General features: G+C 40.4%; 1 protein-coding gene across 1 annotated transcript in view; it reads left to right on the top strand.

Annotated features, from left to right (window-relative positions):
• The first annotated feature begins 226 nt into the window (after positions 1–226).
• Positions 227–19939, top strand: part of atp10a (ATPase phospholipid transporting 10A) — a 47116-nt gene continuing 27403 nt past the window's right edge. Inside the window, exons 1-9 of the mRNA XM_061030358.1 lie at positions 227–878; positions 9251–9455; positions 12450–12535; positions 16760–16866; positions 17198–17329; positions 17493–17623; positions 18407–18659; positions 18763–18980; positions 19069–19263. Coding sequence (XP_060886341.1) covers positions 454–878; positions 9251–9455; positions 12450–12535; positions 16760–16866; positions 17198–17329; positions 17493–17623; positions 18407–18659; positions 18763–18980; positions 19069–19263 — 1752 coding nt within the window. The 5' untranslated portion in view covers positions 227–453. The remainder of the gene's footprint in view (positions 879–9250; positions 9456–12449; positions 12536–16759; positions 16867–17197; positions 17330–17492; positions 17624–18406; positions 18660–18762; positions 18981–19068; positions 19264–19939) is intronic.

Consider the following 19939-nt stretch of genomic DNA (forward strand, 5'->3'; position numbering starts at 1 on the left):
CGCAGGTCTGATCGAGGAGGGGCCTGCGGGTCAGATTTCCAGAGAAGAGCGACCCCTGAGTGGCTGACACACGTTGTGATTGTGCGCAGCCTGCGCGCATGCGCTAATCTACACATTCGGTTTCAGCGGGCCGGTAGCGGAAGAGCCCGATCCACATGATTTACAGATCGTCTGCCGACTTATGGGGCGTTAAAGTTATGCCTCCGTACTATCTCAGCATCCTTCCCAGCAGTAGGAAAAAAAAGAGAAGCTAAACAAGCAAAAGTTTTCCTCCGACTCGCGAAAAGAGGAGTCGACATGGATGAAAAGGAGCTTTTCGTGTGAATAAAGTGACGGGAACTTTCTCCACACGGTGAAAGAATGATAACATAGCTCACACTTTGGGTTGTTTTGTATGAGAGGACACGATAAAGCTCAGCTGTGGGAAAGTTTGAAGCAGGAGCTGGGCTGGCTATGGCGCGGCACGGAGAAGACCCCGGGATGGTCAAAGCTCCTAAAGTCAAACAGCAAAGAAAGAAGAAAAGTAAGGAGAACAAAACCAGGACCGTCCACGCAAACTTACTCTATGACCACGCTAAAGGAGAGGAAAACCCAAACCGACACTATGCAAACAACAAGATTAAGACGACCAAGTACACCGTGCTGTCTTTCCTGCCAAAGAACCTTTTTGAACAGTTTCATAGGTTTGCCAATGTTTACTTTGTCTTCATCGCTTTGCTGAATTTCGTTCCGGTTGTCAATGCGTTTCAGCCTGAACTTGCTCTGGCTCCTGTGGTCTTCATTTTGTCTGTCACTGCCATCAAAGACTTATGGGAGGACTACAGGAGACACAGGTCGGATAAAGAAATCAATCACATGGACTGTCTGGTGTTCAGCAGGTAAGATCCTGGGCCTCATACCAGCAGTGTCCAGCTGCTGCTGAGAGCCTGTGTGTTTAGTTATTTTCCCCACGATGACTCACTGTACACAGTGTCCTTCCAAAAGCATCTTAAAAGACACATCAGATGGTGAAAATGGTTTCAGACTCTATAAAAAAAAAACACTTTCTTTTTACATTGCTTGCCAAACCTGACAACCTGGCCTTCTGTAAGAACCCAGCTGTCAGCCTTTCTGTCAGATGTTCATGATATGTGGAAATCCAGATTATTGTTGTATACCTGGCTTTTTGATATCACAACACAAAGATATACCTCAAACCACATTACAGTCAATGTGGCACTTCACTTTTTTTCTAATCTTTTTTAGGAAAATAAGCCTAGAGTCAAGAGCAAACCTTCATTTGCATAAAATCTAAGTAAAGGTGACTTTTGTATGAAAGCACAACAGTGTGATCTGTATTTAGCACATTACAATGACATAGTGCAGCTCTTTCTTCCTGATACACATTTTGATCCCTGGACTTGGATATTGGTTAATTTGTCGAGAACCCGTCCAAACAGATGTGATAAAAATAACTTTACATTACACTCTCAAATCAACACTGTTGTAAATCACACAAGAATTGACCTCCAGCCAGCAGGGCTGTGCATCTCCATCGGTCTCACGATTGGATTTCCATTACGATTATCCTGCTAATGATTCGATATCGTGATCCATCGCATCCTCGATTTTCTACATTACTGCACATGGTGACTTTTTCATCAGTGAGGACAAGCAGTCAGATAAATATGAACTCAGCTTATTTTGTTCATTTCTTTTAAAAAGTATTTTAGATAATCAACCTAAATGTCTTTTATATTGTAAACCAAAATAAATGAATAGGTCCAGTCGCAACTGGAAAGTCTAGAAGACATCAGTAGCAGCCTCTGCATTCAGTTCTGTCACTGCACCGATGCAGAATTGTCCACTTCCTCATCGCTTTGTAGAAATGATATATTTTACCGCCTCAGGTGAGCTGGCTGACTGTTCAATCTGGATCTTTATTTGAATAGCACCAACTCATATCAAACGTTATCTCAAGACACTTTACACAAAGAGCAAATCTGGACCGCACTCTGTGTTGTATTATTGACACAGACCCGACATTAACCCCACATGAACACAGCACTTTGCATCATTTAGCAAAGAAGCTGAACAGCCATCTGCTGAGACTGTGTCACAGATAGTCCATACCAAATGGTATGGAGGCTGATTCAGACGTTAATATCGTTATCCAAACATCACTATAGTATCACAGTGAAGGTAACATCCAGTACACTGAACATAACTGAGGCGTCAGTGAAATACATAAAATACAGAGCAAAGCTAACCCTGGTTGAATCTTTAGCTTTGCTCTGTATTTGATGTATTTTACTGTATGGGCCTGTATGACAGAAATGTGTGATGTTCCATAATATTACATTTTGCAATAAAAATCTGAAGTGCATTGACTAAACAAAAGAGAGCACATATAGAGGACATTTCAACTATAACTCACAGTTTCTATGTCTCTCTGCTCTTCATGTTTTACACATGCAGTACTTGTGTTTGCAACATGTTTGTCCTGAATCCAAAACAAATCAGGAATTCATTTTTCTTTAAAACTGGTGACTAGTTTGAGCTTCAACTCTCGTCAATATGACATGAAAGCATCAAGGATTCAACAACACAGTCAGCCCATAGTTCAATACGTACCTCGGTTTTTCGGCAAGGATTTTAGGCTTGGTTTCGTTTGGTTCTGACAGCTCGGGCTGTTGAAGTGTTTGGTATTCTATTCTTAAGAGTTTAAGGGAAATCTTTAAAAGAAGTGTTTAAAAAAAGTGACAAGATCATAAGAGTTAATACAGACAAGAAACAAAAAAAAATGGTATTCAAATAAAATGAAAGTATAATAATAAAAATGCAATTCTAAAATGATAATATAATATGTGTTAATAAAGTAAGATAGAAATAAAATAATCACGTGATAAGAAATAAATATGAATACTTACAACACTAAAATGTTAATTTTGAAGTAGAATAATGATATTAATATAAACCTAAGAAAATAAAAAGCTGTATAATTATAAAGTACAACATAATAGCCAGAGTGAATAAAAAGGTTTTAGACTGCGTTATTCTCCGCTCCTCTGGAAGTTTGTTCCAAAGTCTCGGAGCGTAACATCTGAACACAGTGTCACTAAATGTTTTATTTTTGCTGTGGAACAACTAAAGGAGAGGAAGCAGAGGATCTGAGGGCGTCCTGGTTCATAAACTAATTACGCATGCTGCTCAATGAGCTAGCATGGTTTTGTATTTTTTTTACATATAATGATTCTTCTTATCTGACTTTTTCTATCTCTTTCTTATAAATGAGCATATTGTGATAATGAAGAAACTGTTGCTTATCGTGTGGCCTGATAAGTAATCTTAATCAGGAAAGTTAACAAAACAATATCTGTCACATAAATGTAGCAGGATAAAAAGTACATTTCCCCTTAAATTTCATTGGAAGAAATGAAAAATAAAAGTTTTATTATTTTGTATTCTGGACAAAATGACCCCTTCAGTCAAATATAGAATAAACAGTCAAGTAAAGAATGTGCCTTTATAAAATCTTTGCATGTTAAAATGTATTCTGTGTTTGAGAGAGTGTCACAAATACTTTTTATAATCTCAAAAGTTTTAGTAGTCCTGAGCCCAGAGTTTAATAAAAAGAAGATTCAGGCCATGGAGTAAAACCTGTCAGACACAGGAGGAATATTTATCACATGTGGATCCAGACAGTCCTGCAGTTTGCTGCCCACCTTTCTGTCACAGAGGTGTGAGCCTGCCTTAAATACAGATGTTGTCTTAGTGCTGTCTTTGTTAATGATGAGTCAGTGTGTATACCTGACAGCCTGTGTGTGTCTCTGCCAGGCTTTCTCCACTGCAAACTTTATTCCTGAGTCGCGTGTGTGTGTAGAGTGTGTATGTGTGTGTTCATGTGTGTGTGCAGAGTGTTATTGCTAATGAAAAGCAGCACTGTGGCCAGCGCACAGAGCATAATTCATGGTCAATCAAAAGGCTCAGTGTTAGTGGCTGCTCAGTCTCAGCTTAGAGCCAGGTTGTTCTGTCAAGGTTGGACATAATTGAGTTTTCTTCTGCTGTGTCGATATTGTCAAAAACATCCCCTTATCTCAACCTGGACACAGCTTTATTAAATACAAGAGATGTTCTGAGAAGTGTTTCTGTTGCCATACTGAATCCAGCTCAAAGTTATGAATTTTCTAATACGGACAAATCGAATGCAGTGTGGAAAAAAAAAAACCTGCTCCCCCTGTATGGATGTGACCATCATTGTGGCTTTGGTTCAGGAAAACCAAATGTAAAACATGAACAAACTTAAACAGGGAATGAATCCTGTAAGATTTTTGTCAGACAGTCAGAACAGAGAAAAAAATAAAGATGAACACACCTAGGAATAAATAACAATACTTTATGAGATCTTTTTACAGAAACGACTTCTTTTGGTGTTTCTTCTGCTTGTTGTTCATTCAGTGAATATTTTTGGCTCCAGGTAAAAACTTTGTGAACAACAAAAAGAAGACAAAAGTGTTGCTGAAGTGGAGGAACATGTTTGTGTTGCTTCTTTATAAATAAATAATATGCATTGTTTTCTTAGCAACAATGCAACCTCATAAGTAAAAAGTAGCAACAATATCTAAAAAAAAAAAAATAAGGAGAAAACATATTTAGCATTTTTATTGTCAGAGAATTGAAGAAATCATATTTATTTATAAATTGACTTCAATCTCAAGTCTTTGTAGAAAAGGGAGAAAATAGTATTGTTGTGAGCCCAGTATTATCATTCAAATCATGTCTTGCCTGTACTGTAAAATCCTCATATTTTGGGAAAACAATTTTTTTTTTATGGGGGGGGGGCTGTGGCTCAGTGGTCGAGTTGATCATCTCTTGAGCTGGAGGTTGGGGTTCGAACCCCAGCTCCTGCAGTTACATGTCAAAGTGTCCTTGGTCAAGACTCTGAACCCCAGATTGCTCCCACTGCTGTGTCAGCTGTGTTTAAATGTGTATGAATTGGATCAGTTAATACTGATTGACACTTTACAGCAGGGGTGTCCAAAGTGCGGTCCGAGGGCCATTTGCGGCCCTTGAGGGGATTTTTTGCGGCCCGTGACTTCAAATGAAGAATCAGAAGATTTTGGCCAGGGCTGAACAATATATTCTTAAATAGAAAATGTTCAGTAACATGTTTTTGTTTTTTTTAAATCTACAGCTTTTACTATTTTCCACATTTTTTTGTAAACTATGAAAAAAAACTTCTGCAAAGTTTTTTGCAAACAAGCGGACTGTTGTTTAACCATTTAATGACCTGAGCTAAATGCAGAAAGCCTTTCCAAAAAAATGAACCACCAGGCTTGATTCTGAGAAAAAAAACTAATAAAGTAGAACGAAGACATCAAAATATTTGATTTCCTTTTAATAAAGGGTTTCTTAGCGAGCCTTTTGATTCTGATCTACAAAGCCTTACTATTTTTTCAACTATATTTTAAAAAAGAAAACCTGTGGCCCACGAGCGATTCTAACACGACAATTTTGGCCCGCAAGAAAAAAAGTTTGGACACCACTGCTTTACAGCTTCTGTCATCAGCGTGTTTATGGATGAATACGACCTGTGGTGTTAGAAGTGCTTTGAGTATTCAGATGACTAGAAAAGCGTTATAGACTTCATTCACCGTTCCATTTGTTATACATCAGATCAGTGCAGTCACCTGTCGATACCTAAGCTCAGCATTGAAGGCTGTGTTCCAATACTAGTAACTCTATCTGAAGTTTCCTCTAAAGGATCAACTCAGAGTTTCCTTTCCTGACTTTCTAACATCAGAATCATTTCTACAAAGTTCACTTCATAAATCTCCACACTAACGGTTTCCACATGGCCAAACAGCAGCAGCTTTAGTTTACGATAAAGGCAATTCTTTGTAATCAAAAAATGCTAACATTTACAAAGTCTGACGGATGGGAGCCGCCATGTGCTGGTGAATGTTTCTTCACATTTAACATGATTTACTTCTGAGGATTCCTCCCTAACATAGATCCTGGAAAACTACAAAGACAAACCCGCTCATATCAGGCGTAGCACTACCAGAGTTACTCCACTGGAATGTAAATAGTTTTACTGTTAATCTGCTTTACGTGGTACTGAGAACAACATCGGCCGCTGCCTGCTGTCCTTACCAGAACGAGTGTGGACTCAAGGTCACTGAACGCCTCGTCTGACCACAATAATCTGAAATGATGCTTTCTTCTATAACTGGATTATTTACTAGTGACATGTGGGATGTATTTTTACAGCTCTCTTTACTGAAGTTATTCTGTGGTCATGCACTGTAATAAAAAGCTGGTTCCCCATCTAAGAAGAATGAATAGACAAACTATTATACTCACATAAACCTGCAGCAATAATCCTTTTTCTTTACTCAAACTGATTTAATGTTTCCAAGAGGTTTTCCAGTGATATGCAGAAAAAACAGTCATCCATCAAACTTCTATAATTTACAAAGTTCTTCACAAGCTTCTGAAAAAAACAAGATGTGTCTGCACATCGAAACAACAAAAAGATAATTACATTCAAAAAAGTGAAGTAGAGATAGCAAAATATCAATACTTATAATAAAAGATAACACAGGAAAATAAAATGAGAAATACCAGTCATGAAATGAAAATAATATAATATAATAATATATTATACATAAAGCTGGTTCACCATATCTAATGATGAAAAATAAAGCATCAGTAAACTGTTAATGAAACAAAGAAGGATGGAATAATTAAATACATAATGATGAAAACTGTATAATTATTAAATAATACAACTAAACAAGAGTTATTTAAAATGCTTGTAAGCTAATGTAGACAGATCTCAATTTCACCATGACATAATCGCTGAGTCAACTTGAGCTCTGTTTTTTAACATGATATTTTATGTGAAAAAAATCACACAGTGTATATCTTATACTCCGATAATGATCAAAAAGGACCGACCAGTAGATATCAGACATAACAAAGAAAAGGACCAACATCACTGAAAAGATGAAAACGTTAACATCTACAGTAGATTCACAGGAATGATGGTTTAATACTTTATTTATAGTTTCAGACATTTCAAGCCAAATTGTTAAACATTTGGTGATTCCAGCTGATGATGTTTGAGGTTTTTCTGCTTTTCTCTGTCATGTTTGAGAGCTAATGAGGAATCTTTGGTTTTGGATCAGTTGTTGGACAAATAGAAGGAAACTGAAGACGTAACCTTTGGCTCTGGATGCAGAGAATAGCAATTTTAAGAATATCTTGATGTTTTATAGAGTTAAACATTTGGTGGTTTTCTTATGAACATGTAACAAACCATGGTCACTTATTGAACAGTAACAGCACACTTTCACTTTGGAAATTCTGTTCTTTGTCCTCAGGCCATTGATCCTTTCTGCTGTAATGAAAAACAAGAGAGAAAAGAGAAAATGCTTCAGACATCAGTTTTCCGTTTGTCATTGTCCTCTTGACTGTTGCTCTGTTTCCCAATCAGTTTGTCCAGTCTGAGGTATGAAGTGCATGAAGAAAGTCTGACTTTCATGTGGACACCACGTGCGTTTCAGCCACCAAATTCAGGGAAAGGAACATTTTTTTTATCTAGCCGGATGTGAGTCATTAATGCCAGGGGGCTTGTTATGAATAAATAACTGTGTTTTTCTCCTTCTCTTCTTGACTGTTGTTTAAGGCTTGAGGATATGTTTGATTTAAAACAGTTGTTATCAGGACAATCCCGTTGTTCAGAGATGAAGCATGGTTCCCATTAGAGAGTGCTTTTGTTGTATTTGCAGGAGCTTTTCTCAGAAAAGTGACATCATGTGTCTCAATTTAACGCACACCAACATCTTATTTACTCTTTGAAGAATCACTCTGCTGATGAACAACAGACAATCCTGGAGATGTCTCCCACAAACAGAGACAGTGTGGTGTTAAAGAAGTTTGGATAGTTTACTCCTTAGTTGTGGAGTCCCAGTATGCTTGTTACAGTAGCTCTTTTCAGAGAGCTATTCTTCAACATAACAAAGCTCATAACACCTTAAGTCATTTGTATTGATTCTGAAACAGCGTAATGCTGGTGTGTGTCACAGTCTGTGAACTCACATTGCTTACAATAAGAAGCTGCAGGAGGTCGAGAGAGAGAGCATGGCAAAGCGGGAGCTCCACATACACTCAGTCTGCTCCCCTGCTGGCTCCGCCGATCCCTTCTCGCCCCTGTAACGCCTCTCTTACTCCTGACGAAGGTTCAGCTCTTGCTGTCGCTTTGCTCCGAGAAAAACGGAGTTAAAGCCTCCTACTTGATTTGACTGGCTGCTTCGGCCAAAGGTGACATTGACGAGCTGCGTGAGTCCGAGTCTTGACCATAGACAGTGAATATTTATGAATGAAGCCTGAGTGACATCATCCATCTGTTCCTGCAGGGGGCTCTGGAGGCGCATCAGCAGCAGCCGCCATGTTGGAAATGCTGTCTCAGCCTAACTTTCAGTCAACCTAACGACAGGCTGAGAGCTGGAGCTGAGGCGGGTTTTAAGCCTACTGACAAACCATTACATCACGCCCGCCTGTCAATCATATCAGCTACGTGCCTAACAACGGATAACACATATCATTTATAAAATCAAAACCGAGCAGAAAAAAAGACGTTTTCATTGGCTCTTCACAGCTACATGAATATCGTTGTTTATATTTTCTGGTATGTGTAGATCTGAAAACATCTTTAAGACAGAACATTTTATGCAGGAATAAAGGTTTTTACAATGATTCATTAATTATAGCATCATGAAGTTTGTCATCATACATTTCTGTTTTATTCCAGCTCAAAAATGGACTTCATTGGCAGCTCTGTCACACATTTTAAACCATTACAAACGTGAGCGGTCTGACTCAAATTTACCAATTATTTCCCCTCTAAAATTGATGTCAGTTTTCAATATTCCATCTGTAGGGAACAGGTTTTTTATCCACCACATCCTGAATATTTCAGAATCAGTAAGAGATGCTCCATCTTCCAATCTACATTTTGGACATTTTAAGCACTCTGCTGGACGTGTAGAGTAATATTTTGAGGAATATCTCTGGCTTTGTAGAATTTGAAAATTCCTCTCTCCAGCTTAAAGTTTTATATCACCAAACTCCCTGCCCCCTTCCATACATAACATATTTGCTGTCTCGTCCAGATTTATGAAAAGTGAGGTTTCTGTTTTTAGAACCAGCAATTATTGAGAACAATAGCTTACACAAAATGTTTTCTCCATTGTTGTTCCTGCAGAGCGGAGAGACGTTATGTGGAGAAGTACTGGAAGGAGTTGCGGGTGGGAGATTTCATCAGACTGCGATGTAACGAGATCCTCCCCGCCGACGTTCTGCTGCTGAGCACCAGCGACCCCGACCGCCTCTGCCACATCGAGACCGCCACACTGGACGGAGAGACCAACCTCAAGCAGAGGCAGGTCGTCCGCAGCTTCTTCGACCTGGTGAGATATCCTCTCCTACTTTTTGTTCCCAAAGTGTTTTTATGTGTGCATCAGATGTAGTGCATTTGAATTCTGTTTTTTGGAATCAGGAGTTCACCATCCAAAAACTTAAGTTGCATGCATCCAGCTGTTTTATCATGTAACTTAGGTCACAGAGGTCAGTTACTCTGCATGAATATTTGTTAAACTCAAAATTACTTTGATGTTATATGGGTTTTTTTGCACTCTGTAAATAGCATTTACTTTAGGAGGGATATTTTCCCTGTTTTAAGATGCCATTACATTATATTTAAGTTATTGTTTTACTGGTGTTTCAAAAGTGACTTTTTTTTTAATTTGTGGGTAATACATACACAAACATATAGTACATACAGTTACTAAGATATTTTGAAAATAATGCATTCTAAGAAATGAGAAAAGTTTGCACATTTGTTTAACCAGCCAATCATTCAGTAATGTGAGTATGTAGTGCAGTATATGCAGTGTTTTAGTCTGTAAAAAGTCAAATATTTGTGAACATGTTTCAGTTAATAATTTGAGCACTGTGGATGTTTTACCTGTTTGTCAAAGAAAGTCTTTTTTCACGTCCCTTGTGGCTGTTCAAATACAACCTGCCACATGAAAAACGTGCATCTCTTAGTAAGTGCACCCCAGGTAAGAAAGTTGGGGTCAAAGTTGTGAAACTCTCTAATTTGATTGGTTGTCATTATGCTGAATCATGCTTCCTTGTGTCTTTCTTCTGCTGGTGAAATATGAATTCTACTCAGATTTTTGAGGATCTTTCATTACCTTCAATTCACCTAAATGGAGAGAAGCTCAGACAGAGGGACCACTGATGTACCCTAGGCACAAATGTTTAATCAGGTTATATGTTGTACAGATAGTGCACCTCCACATTTAGCACCTCAGTCTGACATCACCTCAGTCTGACATCAATCTGACATCACATCAGTCTGACATCACCTCAGTCTGACATCAGTCTGACATCAGTCTGACATCACATCAGTCTGACATCAGTCTGACATCAGTCTGACATCAGTCTGACATCAGTCTGACATCACCTCAGTCTGACATCACATCAGTCTGACATCACATCAGTCTGACATCAGTCTGACATCAGTCTGACATCACCTCAGTCTGACATCACATCAGTCTGACATCAGTCTGACATCAGTCTGACATCACATCAGTCTGACATCACATCAGTTTGACATCACATCAGTCTGACATCAGTCTGACATCACATCAGTCTGACATCAGTCTGACATCACATCAGTCTGACATCAGTCTGACATCACATCAGTTTGACATCACATCAGTTTGACATCAGTCTGACATCACCTCAGTCTGACATCACCTCAGTCTGACATCACATCAGTTTGACATCACATCAGTTTGACATCACCTCAGTCTGACATCAGTCTGACATCACCTCAGTCTGACATCAGTCTGACATCACCTCAGTCTGACATCACATCAGTTTGACATCACATCAGTCTGACATCACATCAGTTTGACATCACCTCAGTCTGACATCAGTCTGACATCAGTCTGACATCACCTCAGTCTGACATCAGTTTGACATCACATCAGTCTGACATCACATCAGTTTGACATCACCTCAGTCTGACATCAGTCTGACATCACATCAGTTTGACATCACCTCAGTCTGACATCAGTCTGACATCACATCAGTCTGACATCACATCAGTCTGACATCACATCAGTCTGACATCAGTCTGACATCACCTCAGTCTGACATCAGTCTGACATCACATCAGTCTGACATCACCTCAGTCTGACATCACCTCAGTCTGACATCACATCAGTCTGACATCACATCAGTCTGACATCACCTCAGTCTGACATCACCTCAGTCTGACATCACATCAGTTTGACATCACCTCAGTCTGACATCACCTCAGTCTGACATCACCTCAGTCTGACATCACCTCAGTCTGACATCAGTCTGACATCACCTCAGTCTGACATCACATCAATCTGACATCAGTCTGACATCACCTCAGTCTGACATCACCTCAGTCTGACATCAGTCTGACATCACCTCAGTCTGACATCACCTCAGTCTGACATCACCTCAGTCTGACATCAGTCTGACATCACCTCAGTCTGACATCACCTCAGTCTGACATCAGTCTGACATCACCTCAGTCTGACATCACCTCAGTCTGACATCAGTCTGACATCACCTCAGTCTGACATCACCTCAGTCTGACATCACCTCAGTCTGACATCAACTCAGTCTGACATCACCACGGTCTGACCTTATGGAAAAAGGATTTCTCATTTTAGATCTTTTCCTCACAATTTCAGAAATCTCAGTGAGAGGAAGTGACAGAAATCAGGGAAAAGAGGAGAAATGTTAGAATGAAAGTGAAAAGCACCGTTGGAATAAATCTACATGAGCTAAACTAAGAATATATTTTCAGCATCATTGCAATTTATGTGACAATTACAGTTGAACTAATATGAAAACTGCTGACATGACTATAATGGTTGCCCATGTTTGTTGCAGCTGTATCAGTAAAGTGTTTATCCAACTATACCATCACTTCTGAGACACTGTATGAGTGTTGAACAAAGTTTTTTTTAAAGTGACATTGTGATATCTTTTCTTTCTGAGATATAAATTGTGATATGAAAAAAATGCAGGAGCTCGGTCCAAACAAATGCAGTGAGTTTCTATAGGCTAAAATATGGGCAATGAAAATTTGAATCGTACAAACATAGTTTAATTATTTTTAACTTTAAGCCCGCACTATATGAGAAGCTAATGATATGCAATGCTATTTTTGGATATTGTGCGATTTATTCCGCTTTATTGTGCAGCCCTACACTGTATGATTTTATTGCTTTGAATTGAGCAAAGTTTCCCCGTCATGTTTGACGAGGGTAAATATCATATCATACACACTGAACTGTTTTGATTTAACTGAGGCTCTGAATGATCACCTGTTTGTTTTCTGTTTGCAGGATTGTGACTTTGACCCTTTGAAGTACAACAGCGTGATTGAATGTGAGAAACCCAACAACGACCTGAACAGATTCAGAGGCTACATGTGAGTACTGTTTTTTTTTTTTTTTAAAGTCTGGTCTGTGCTGTGTATGGTTTAAGGCCGTCCCAACATGTGCCTGTAACTTTTTCAACACACCGTGCACGGCTTCCTTTGTGTTGACTCATATCGAGAGTTTCAGGTTTCATTTCACTGTAAATTAACGCCACTTCATTTTGAGTAATGTTGATTTACAAAATGGAAATAATGTGAAACTGTGGTTTGTTAAGAAGCCAGGAGTTTCTAACTTATCATTATGACTTAAACAGTTTTTCCAAGTCCAGATTACGATTTGCTTTCTTGGGATGTGGTTGCAGGGTTTTCCCATTTGAAGATGTGTGTGGTGTGTGTGTGTGTGTGTTTTCTCATGACCAGAATAAACCGAACCAGCAGCAGCTCTGTGCAGCCTCTTGTCTGACGCTCTACTTCTAAGAGTGTTGGGTTTAGTATTCAACAACAACAACAAGAAGGTGCTCCTCACTCTCAGCTGGCTTCCTGCGGTTGACCTCACTTCCTTTATGTGTGTTTGCAGCATGTTACGAGTGACGAAGTGTGTTTCTGAGAGAGATGAGAAAGGGAGGAAAGCTTGACTGAGTTTCATGAAATGACTCCTCTGTCCCTGTCTCGTCTTTATTAGTGACATTACTCGCTCGTTGTGATTACAGTTACAGTTACAGTTTCTTACATATTCTGCTGCAGGAATTGACACTAGCACTTGAACACTTAAAAGCAGCAGAAAGCTGGGGCTGCCGAATGGATATGAGGGTTTACAAGACTTGGACTTTATGTAGGGAAAGTGGAGCAATTCAAAGATGTAACCAAGTTCCATTATTAGTCTTTTTCTAACTCTCTGTGCGTCTGAAGGTCATGAGCTGTGGGTAAGGACCGAAAGAATAAGATTGCGAATAAAAGCGGCCGAAATGAAGTTTCCTCCAGAGGGTGGAGAGCCTTAGCGATAGGGTGAGGGGCTCAGACATTCAGTTGGAGCTCGGAGTAGAGCCACTGCTCCTTCACATCAACAGGAGGCAGTTGAGGTGGTTTGGGCTTCTGATGAGGATGTCTCCTGGTCGCCTGCTTCTGGAGGTTTTCTGGACTCTTACAATCCACAGTAATGCAGTCAAATTTGGATTTTGAGTATTTGTTGGCTGCCAGCCTCCAAGACGTCGCTGCACCCATACAGAAATAGTTCAGCCCATAAACCGGGTTAAACTAAAACATTGCCTGCGTTGTACACCTCTGTTTAAACACATGAGGTAAAGACGGGGGAAGTTATCTCGAGCTGCATGGTTAAAATCTCTGAAAATAGCTCATCACAATCACATTGGTATAAATTGGTTGCAGCGTGCTTGATTTCCAGTAAGCTTTCAGGAAGAAGCTTGGATTGAGTTTATTACAGTTTCAGAGGAGGACAACATGATTGACATTTAAAAACTTGTATTTGGAATATTTAAGCATACATTTTTGCTCACTGCATGTTAGCTGTATTACCATGATGTGTGCATAAACTACAGGTTCTTATGAGCTCCCCAGTAAGATACAAAACCTGCCGAAATATCAGATACATTTTTGTTATCAGGCTCAGGAGCTAGTTTATATTATTGTTTTATTTAGTTATTGGTGAAAGAGTCTAAAAGAAGCTATCTCAAAGCCAGGTTATCTGTCTCCTGCTGTTTTCAGTCTCTGACCTGCTGTTAGCATTAGTTTTGTTTTTGGTGTCCTGTTCATCACTTTTGTTAGCTGATGCTTTTTAGTTTTTTTATGAACCAAAACTTTGACGACTTTTTGTTACACACATGCAGTATACCATAGATGTGATTTTCATCTACTAATGGTACTTAGCGCAGAAAATGGACTGACTGATAATCACCCTAGAGACAGGAGAGTCTTGATCTTCTCTTTTAATCCTCCGTAAGAACGCGATTAAGCAAAACACCGAAGTAGAGATGATCTGTCGGCAGCTTTTTTATCACCAGTTTTTGGATTCTATGCAACAGCAATGACACATCATAGTGCGGGTAGTCGTTGACTCGATCTCTTAACGTTTCTTGTAAACTTTCCGCCATTGTTGTAGCGGCTCTCTGCTGTCTCCGATGTTGATATTTCCGCTCTCATCACCATACAACTCTACACTGCTGCTTATGTGCATACTGCATCATCAACCAACGCTCCAAACTACCACAGGACACTTTCACGTGAACTTAAAAGCAAGTTTACTCAAGGCTTTATTCTTCAGTGAGATGTTGCATGTCTTTGCTGTCATCAGACTTTTTACAGACCATAGCAGCTGTGTCTCCCTGCTCTTTTGACTTGCTGGATGAGGATAAGACACATACAGAGAAAGCAGTCTGAGTGAGCAGCACTCACATGATTATGACATTTATCCTTTACTCAGAAGGGGGCCAGATGCTGCAGGTATTCAGTTGCCCGGCGACAGAAGAGCAGAGGCCACAGCGGCCGAGTCGGTGACGGGGGGGGTAGTTGTCTCAGCAATGTTTTATTACATTACGGCCAACAGCACCGAGTCTAATCTCTCCACCTCTCTGTTAGAGAAAGCACGCCGCGTCTCAGAGTGTTATCAATCTCTTGGAACAGAGTTGAGCTATGAACCGGGACGAGCTGCGTTTGAACTACGGCCGCTCGCAGCTCGGGGACGATGTTATTAATCTATAATGGTGACGTTTCTGTCGGCCTGCTGTCAGAGGCCAAAGGATGAACAGTGGTGTTGGTAAACATGCTGACAGTTACGTGACTCTGATAACACTCTGCTGAAGGTTGTGGCGCTGATTAACTAACACACTTACAATCCTCGATTCAGTAATGGGATAAAGGTTGATACTCAAATCTCATCTCTCCCCCCGAACAGAGACTGATTCCCGTCTTTTAATCTTGTTGAACATAAACGTCTCACTTTCAGTCAAGAATCTTTTTCTATGAGGGTTTACACACTTCCCTTGCAGACGGTGTAAAATGTGAATTCAGCCTTTCATCAACGCCTTAGAGGAGCCTTTAAAGGTAGGAGGAGTGTGAAGCGAGATCTGTGGGTCAGTGATGGAGCAGTGAATTGCCTGATTGAGTGTAAGCCCGGGGGGGTTTCTGTGGAGCGGCAGTACAGCCGGGGTTTCTGTTTCAGAGGGAATTTGTGCTGAGATAAGGGCTGCTGCTGAGGGAAGATCATGATGCTTTAGAGCGTGATTGATTGAGGTGCTCAGCACAAGAAACTGATGTTGTCTTTGGGGCTTGAACAAGATACCATTTTTTTTTTTTTTTACAACATTTTATTTACTTTTTTTTTTTTTTTTTCACACTGTCACTATTTTAAAGGAGAAATCCCGTTCTTTTGTACTTTAGTGATTAGAAATAGTTACTGACTTGTAGGTTCATACTCTTTTGCTCCAATAGATCCAGCAGCCAGGAAACAGGCTGCAATGTCTACAATGTTTTCTTTTAGGTCAAATACACCCGAGGAAAGACGTCCACTATTTATTTATTCAAACAGTTTAAAGTTAGAGGGACAATGTATGCTAGTTTAGCCATCATGGCTCGTTTTGAACTGGAACAACAGACACACGGGGTACACAATACTGTACAGTACACCTCTCAGGGGGTACATATAGGGCACTCAAAAGCAAGGACAGCAATACCCTTCATAACACATAATACATTTAGAAGCAAATATGACACTTAAAAGACAGACATCACAAGACACTTAAGAACAGGACAGCAATACTGTACACCAAGCAAAGCACATGAGATACCTAAAAGAAGGACAACTAACCTGACATTGGCCTACGTCAGGGGGCAACAGTTGTCTGTAGGTCTATGACATCCAACATATACATCTAACAGTACATGTGCTTGTTTTTGCCACCAATGTCACTTGTTATTCAAAATGTCTGACAACATCACAGAAAGAATCCTTTCAGAGAATGAATTCCCCTAAAGGTTGTGATGCTGTGTCAATTGTACTTCTAGGGGCTGTAGTGGATACAGGTGTGCTTGCCCCCCCCCAGGATTATGTTTCAGCCATTACAGCTTGATTTGCAGCTGAAAGCTTCAAGCAATCTGCTGGAGCAAGTGAATCATTTAGACTCCAAAATAAGCCCAAAATGAGGATGGCCTAACACCAGAATCCTGTCATGCATAAAAATAAAACAAATAACAATTTTAGGTTTCTTTTGCTGTTTGACTATGAACATATTGTCATTTTTTTTGCATTTTCTAACTCCTCAGAATGCATCGAAGTGGAAGAAGAGATGCACTTTACAAAGAAAACCTGCTGCTGAGAGGCTGCACCATCCGCAACACAGAGGAGGCTGTGGGAATAGTCATATACGCAGGTTAGCCAACGGATATTAACCATCACATACACTTCTTATATTCACATGTTCTCCTACCTTTGGTTTGGTTTTACTTGTTACTGCTACGGTACATGTTCATTGTTATTTTCTGTTTGTGCTTCTTTAATATATATATATATATGTTAAATATATTTAAACATTATTTGGTTGGACTGGAAGCTTCAAAAAGCTCTCTTGAGTTTTTCTCTTTCTGCACTTGGAGATGATCTATTATTTTTTTAAATAATTGAGCAAAAATAAAACCAAACCTATAACTTAACTGATCTCTTCGCAGCTGCTGTTAATCTGCTGTGTGTCTTCTTTTTTACAGGTCATGAGACCAAAGCCATGCTCAACAACAACGGGCCGCGCTACAAGCGGAGTAAACTGGAGAGACAGATGAATGTAGATGTGTTCTGGTGTGTCATCATCCTGCTGGTCATGTGTCTGTTCACTGCTGTCGGTGCGTGGTCAAAGTAAAATCTTGTCGTTTCTAATGATAAGATTCAGTTAAAAACCTCTTTGTGATAAAATAATCTATTTTTTCTCCCCTGTGTTTACTGAGCTGTTATTTATGTCTACTTTCAGTGTTTATATGTGTTGACCTTGTGCTGTCGCTGTTCCAGGTCACGGGCTGTGGATGTTTCAGTACGGAGATAAGAGGCCTGTGTTTGACGTCCTCAGTCCAGAGGGGACGGACTTATCACCCATCATGTCCGCTATTTATCTCTTCCTCACCATGATCATCGTCTTCCAGGTATGATGCAGACACCGAGACTTTTAAAGAAACACAGGCGCAGATAAAGATATACACAAGTCACCCTCCATCATTAAGTTTGAAATGTTTTATCCCACTGAACACGAGCACTGCTGTAAATCAAAGTGCTGGCAGTTGTTATTCCCCCCGCCCCCCCAGGCTGTGTGACCTCTAGATATTTATCCTAACATTGAATCTGGGGGAGCAGTGAGGCAGTAATCTCTATAATACAGGATCAAAATAAGGAAAAAATGCCACCTGACAGCTATTGATTAGTGTGAAGTTTTTTTTTGTCAGATATGTCAGTGAAAATGTCACCCTGTCCTGTGTCAGATGTTGCAGCTAAATCCTCCTGATATCAGGTGGCTTTTGAAATAAATGAGGAGTCAGCGAGGATAGCTGATAGTTTGGACTGTGCAAACAGTAAAAGGTTGAGTTTGGAAGACCCGCCAGTATTGCCAGACATTGCTGATACACTCTCAAATAAACACAGGACTGGCGCGGGAGCAGAGAGACTGAGCAGGCTGAGCTGCCTTCCTCAAAGCTGTGACTCATTTCTGCAGATCTGCTCTCCAGGAAATGTCTCACTAGGGATTACGATACTTTTTAAACAATAGAACACCTACCCTGCACACTTGTTTATTATTTCTTTTAATCATATGAACTGTGAAAAGGTAACAGAGAAGCTGTAATTCTCTTTTAAAGAAGCTCTTTTTATACAGTATGGTTGTTAATGAGAGCTCGACCTCTGTTCTGACACAAACTCTGTCCTCCACCCCCCAGGTGCTGATCCCCATCTCGCTCTTTGTGTCGATTGAGATTGTCAAGATCTGCCAGGTGTTCTTCATCCATCAGGACATGGAGCTGTACGACGAGGAGACGGACTCTCACCTGCAGTGTAGAGCTCTTAATATCACTGAGGATCTGGGCCAGATGCAATACATCTTCTCTGACAAGACGGGCACGCTGACTGAGAACAAGATGGTGTTCCGCCGCTGCACTGTGGCCGGGGTGGAGTACTCCCATGATGCAAATGGTGACACAAGCCAGCACACACACACACATTCCCAGGCCCTTTAGAAAAACACTAGTGAGTCATTGCCCTTAAAGTAACTCTTAATGGTGTGTGTTTCATCCAGCTAGGAGACTTGCTATGTACCAGGAGATGGATTCAGAGGAGGAGGAGTGTACGTCTCACGGTGGCACCCTGCCCAGGCGGGATAGCATGACGAGTCATCAGAGTGCCAAGGTGGTTCTGCGCTCCCAGAGCACAAAGTCCCATCGCAGGACGGGAAGCAGGGCCGAGGCGAAGCGAGCCAGCATCCTGTCCAAGCACACGGCCTTCAGCAGCCCCATGGTCAGTGCGTCTCACCTTCATGTCGTCCTCCTCCTCGTACTCTGTGCTGTGATTCTCTCCTCTCATAAACCCGACGTCTGTCCTGCAGGAGAAAGATATCACCCCCGACCCTCAGCTCTTAGACAAAGTCAACGAATGCAGCAGTCAGATGGACTTCATGCGATTCCACAGCCAGCCCATGTCCCAGCTGCCCTCCGACCTCGCTGACATCATTGATTTCTTCATCGCTCTCACAATTTGCAACACAGTGGTCGTGTCCTCACCAAACCAGCCCCGACAGAAGGTAAAAACTCACCTGAAGGTCAAACTTTCTTCAGGTCAACACTTTAAGAAATCAAGAAGGTAGCTGACTTGGTCTCATTGGCGTCCACATAGTTTTGTGTAGCAGTTCTTAAAGCTCATAGAGTATTTTACAGGTCCTGGTTCAGGTTTGACTCTCTTGCCTTTGGGGCTTTCCCCAACTCAGGATCTTGAGAGATGAATCAAAGTTGCCTGTGAAACATGAAGCCTTTACTAACTTGGTTGTTTTTTTCAGTACAGCCACACACCAAACTCCTGTGTAGTCTGTCTGTAGAGTCGGTTTAATAGAGTTTCCATTAGCACCAGCCGCTAGCAGGACATGCACAATATTTCCAGCCAACTACTTTCTTGTAGTTTCAATACACTTCAAAGTTATTTTTAGCTTACTTTTTTTTATGAATGGAGAAATTTTGACGGAAAGTATTCAAATATTAAACAGCAACTTAGCAAGACCCTTTGCAGCCTAACAAAGGAGCGAATGAGAAAAAATGTTAATAAAAAACAACTTTATTTGGTGTTTTTACAGTTTTAATAGCTGGATCAGTTTGTTTTCTTGAGGAGGAGAACACCTCTGATGTCTCAGCTCCTCTTCCAAAAACCTCTGAGCACTGACAGTATCCTCTTAAACAGGGTTGTGCATCAACAAGTACTCTTTGTCA

Source organism: Labrus mixtus, chromosome 3 (genome assembly GCF_963584025.1).
Source record: "Labrus mixtus chromosome 3, fLabMix1.1, whole genome shotgun sequence".
NCBI lineage: Eukaryota > Metazoa > Chordata > Actinopteri > Labriformes > Labridae > Labrus > Labrus mixtus.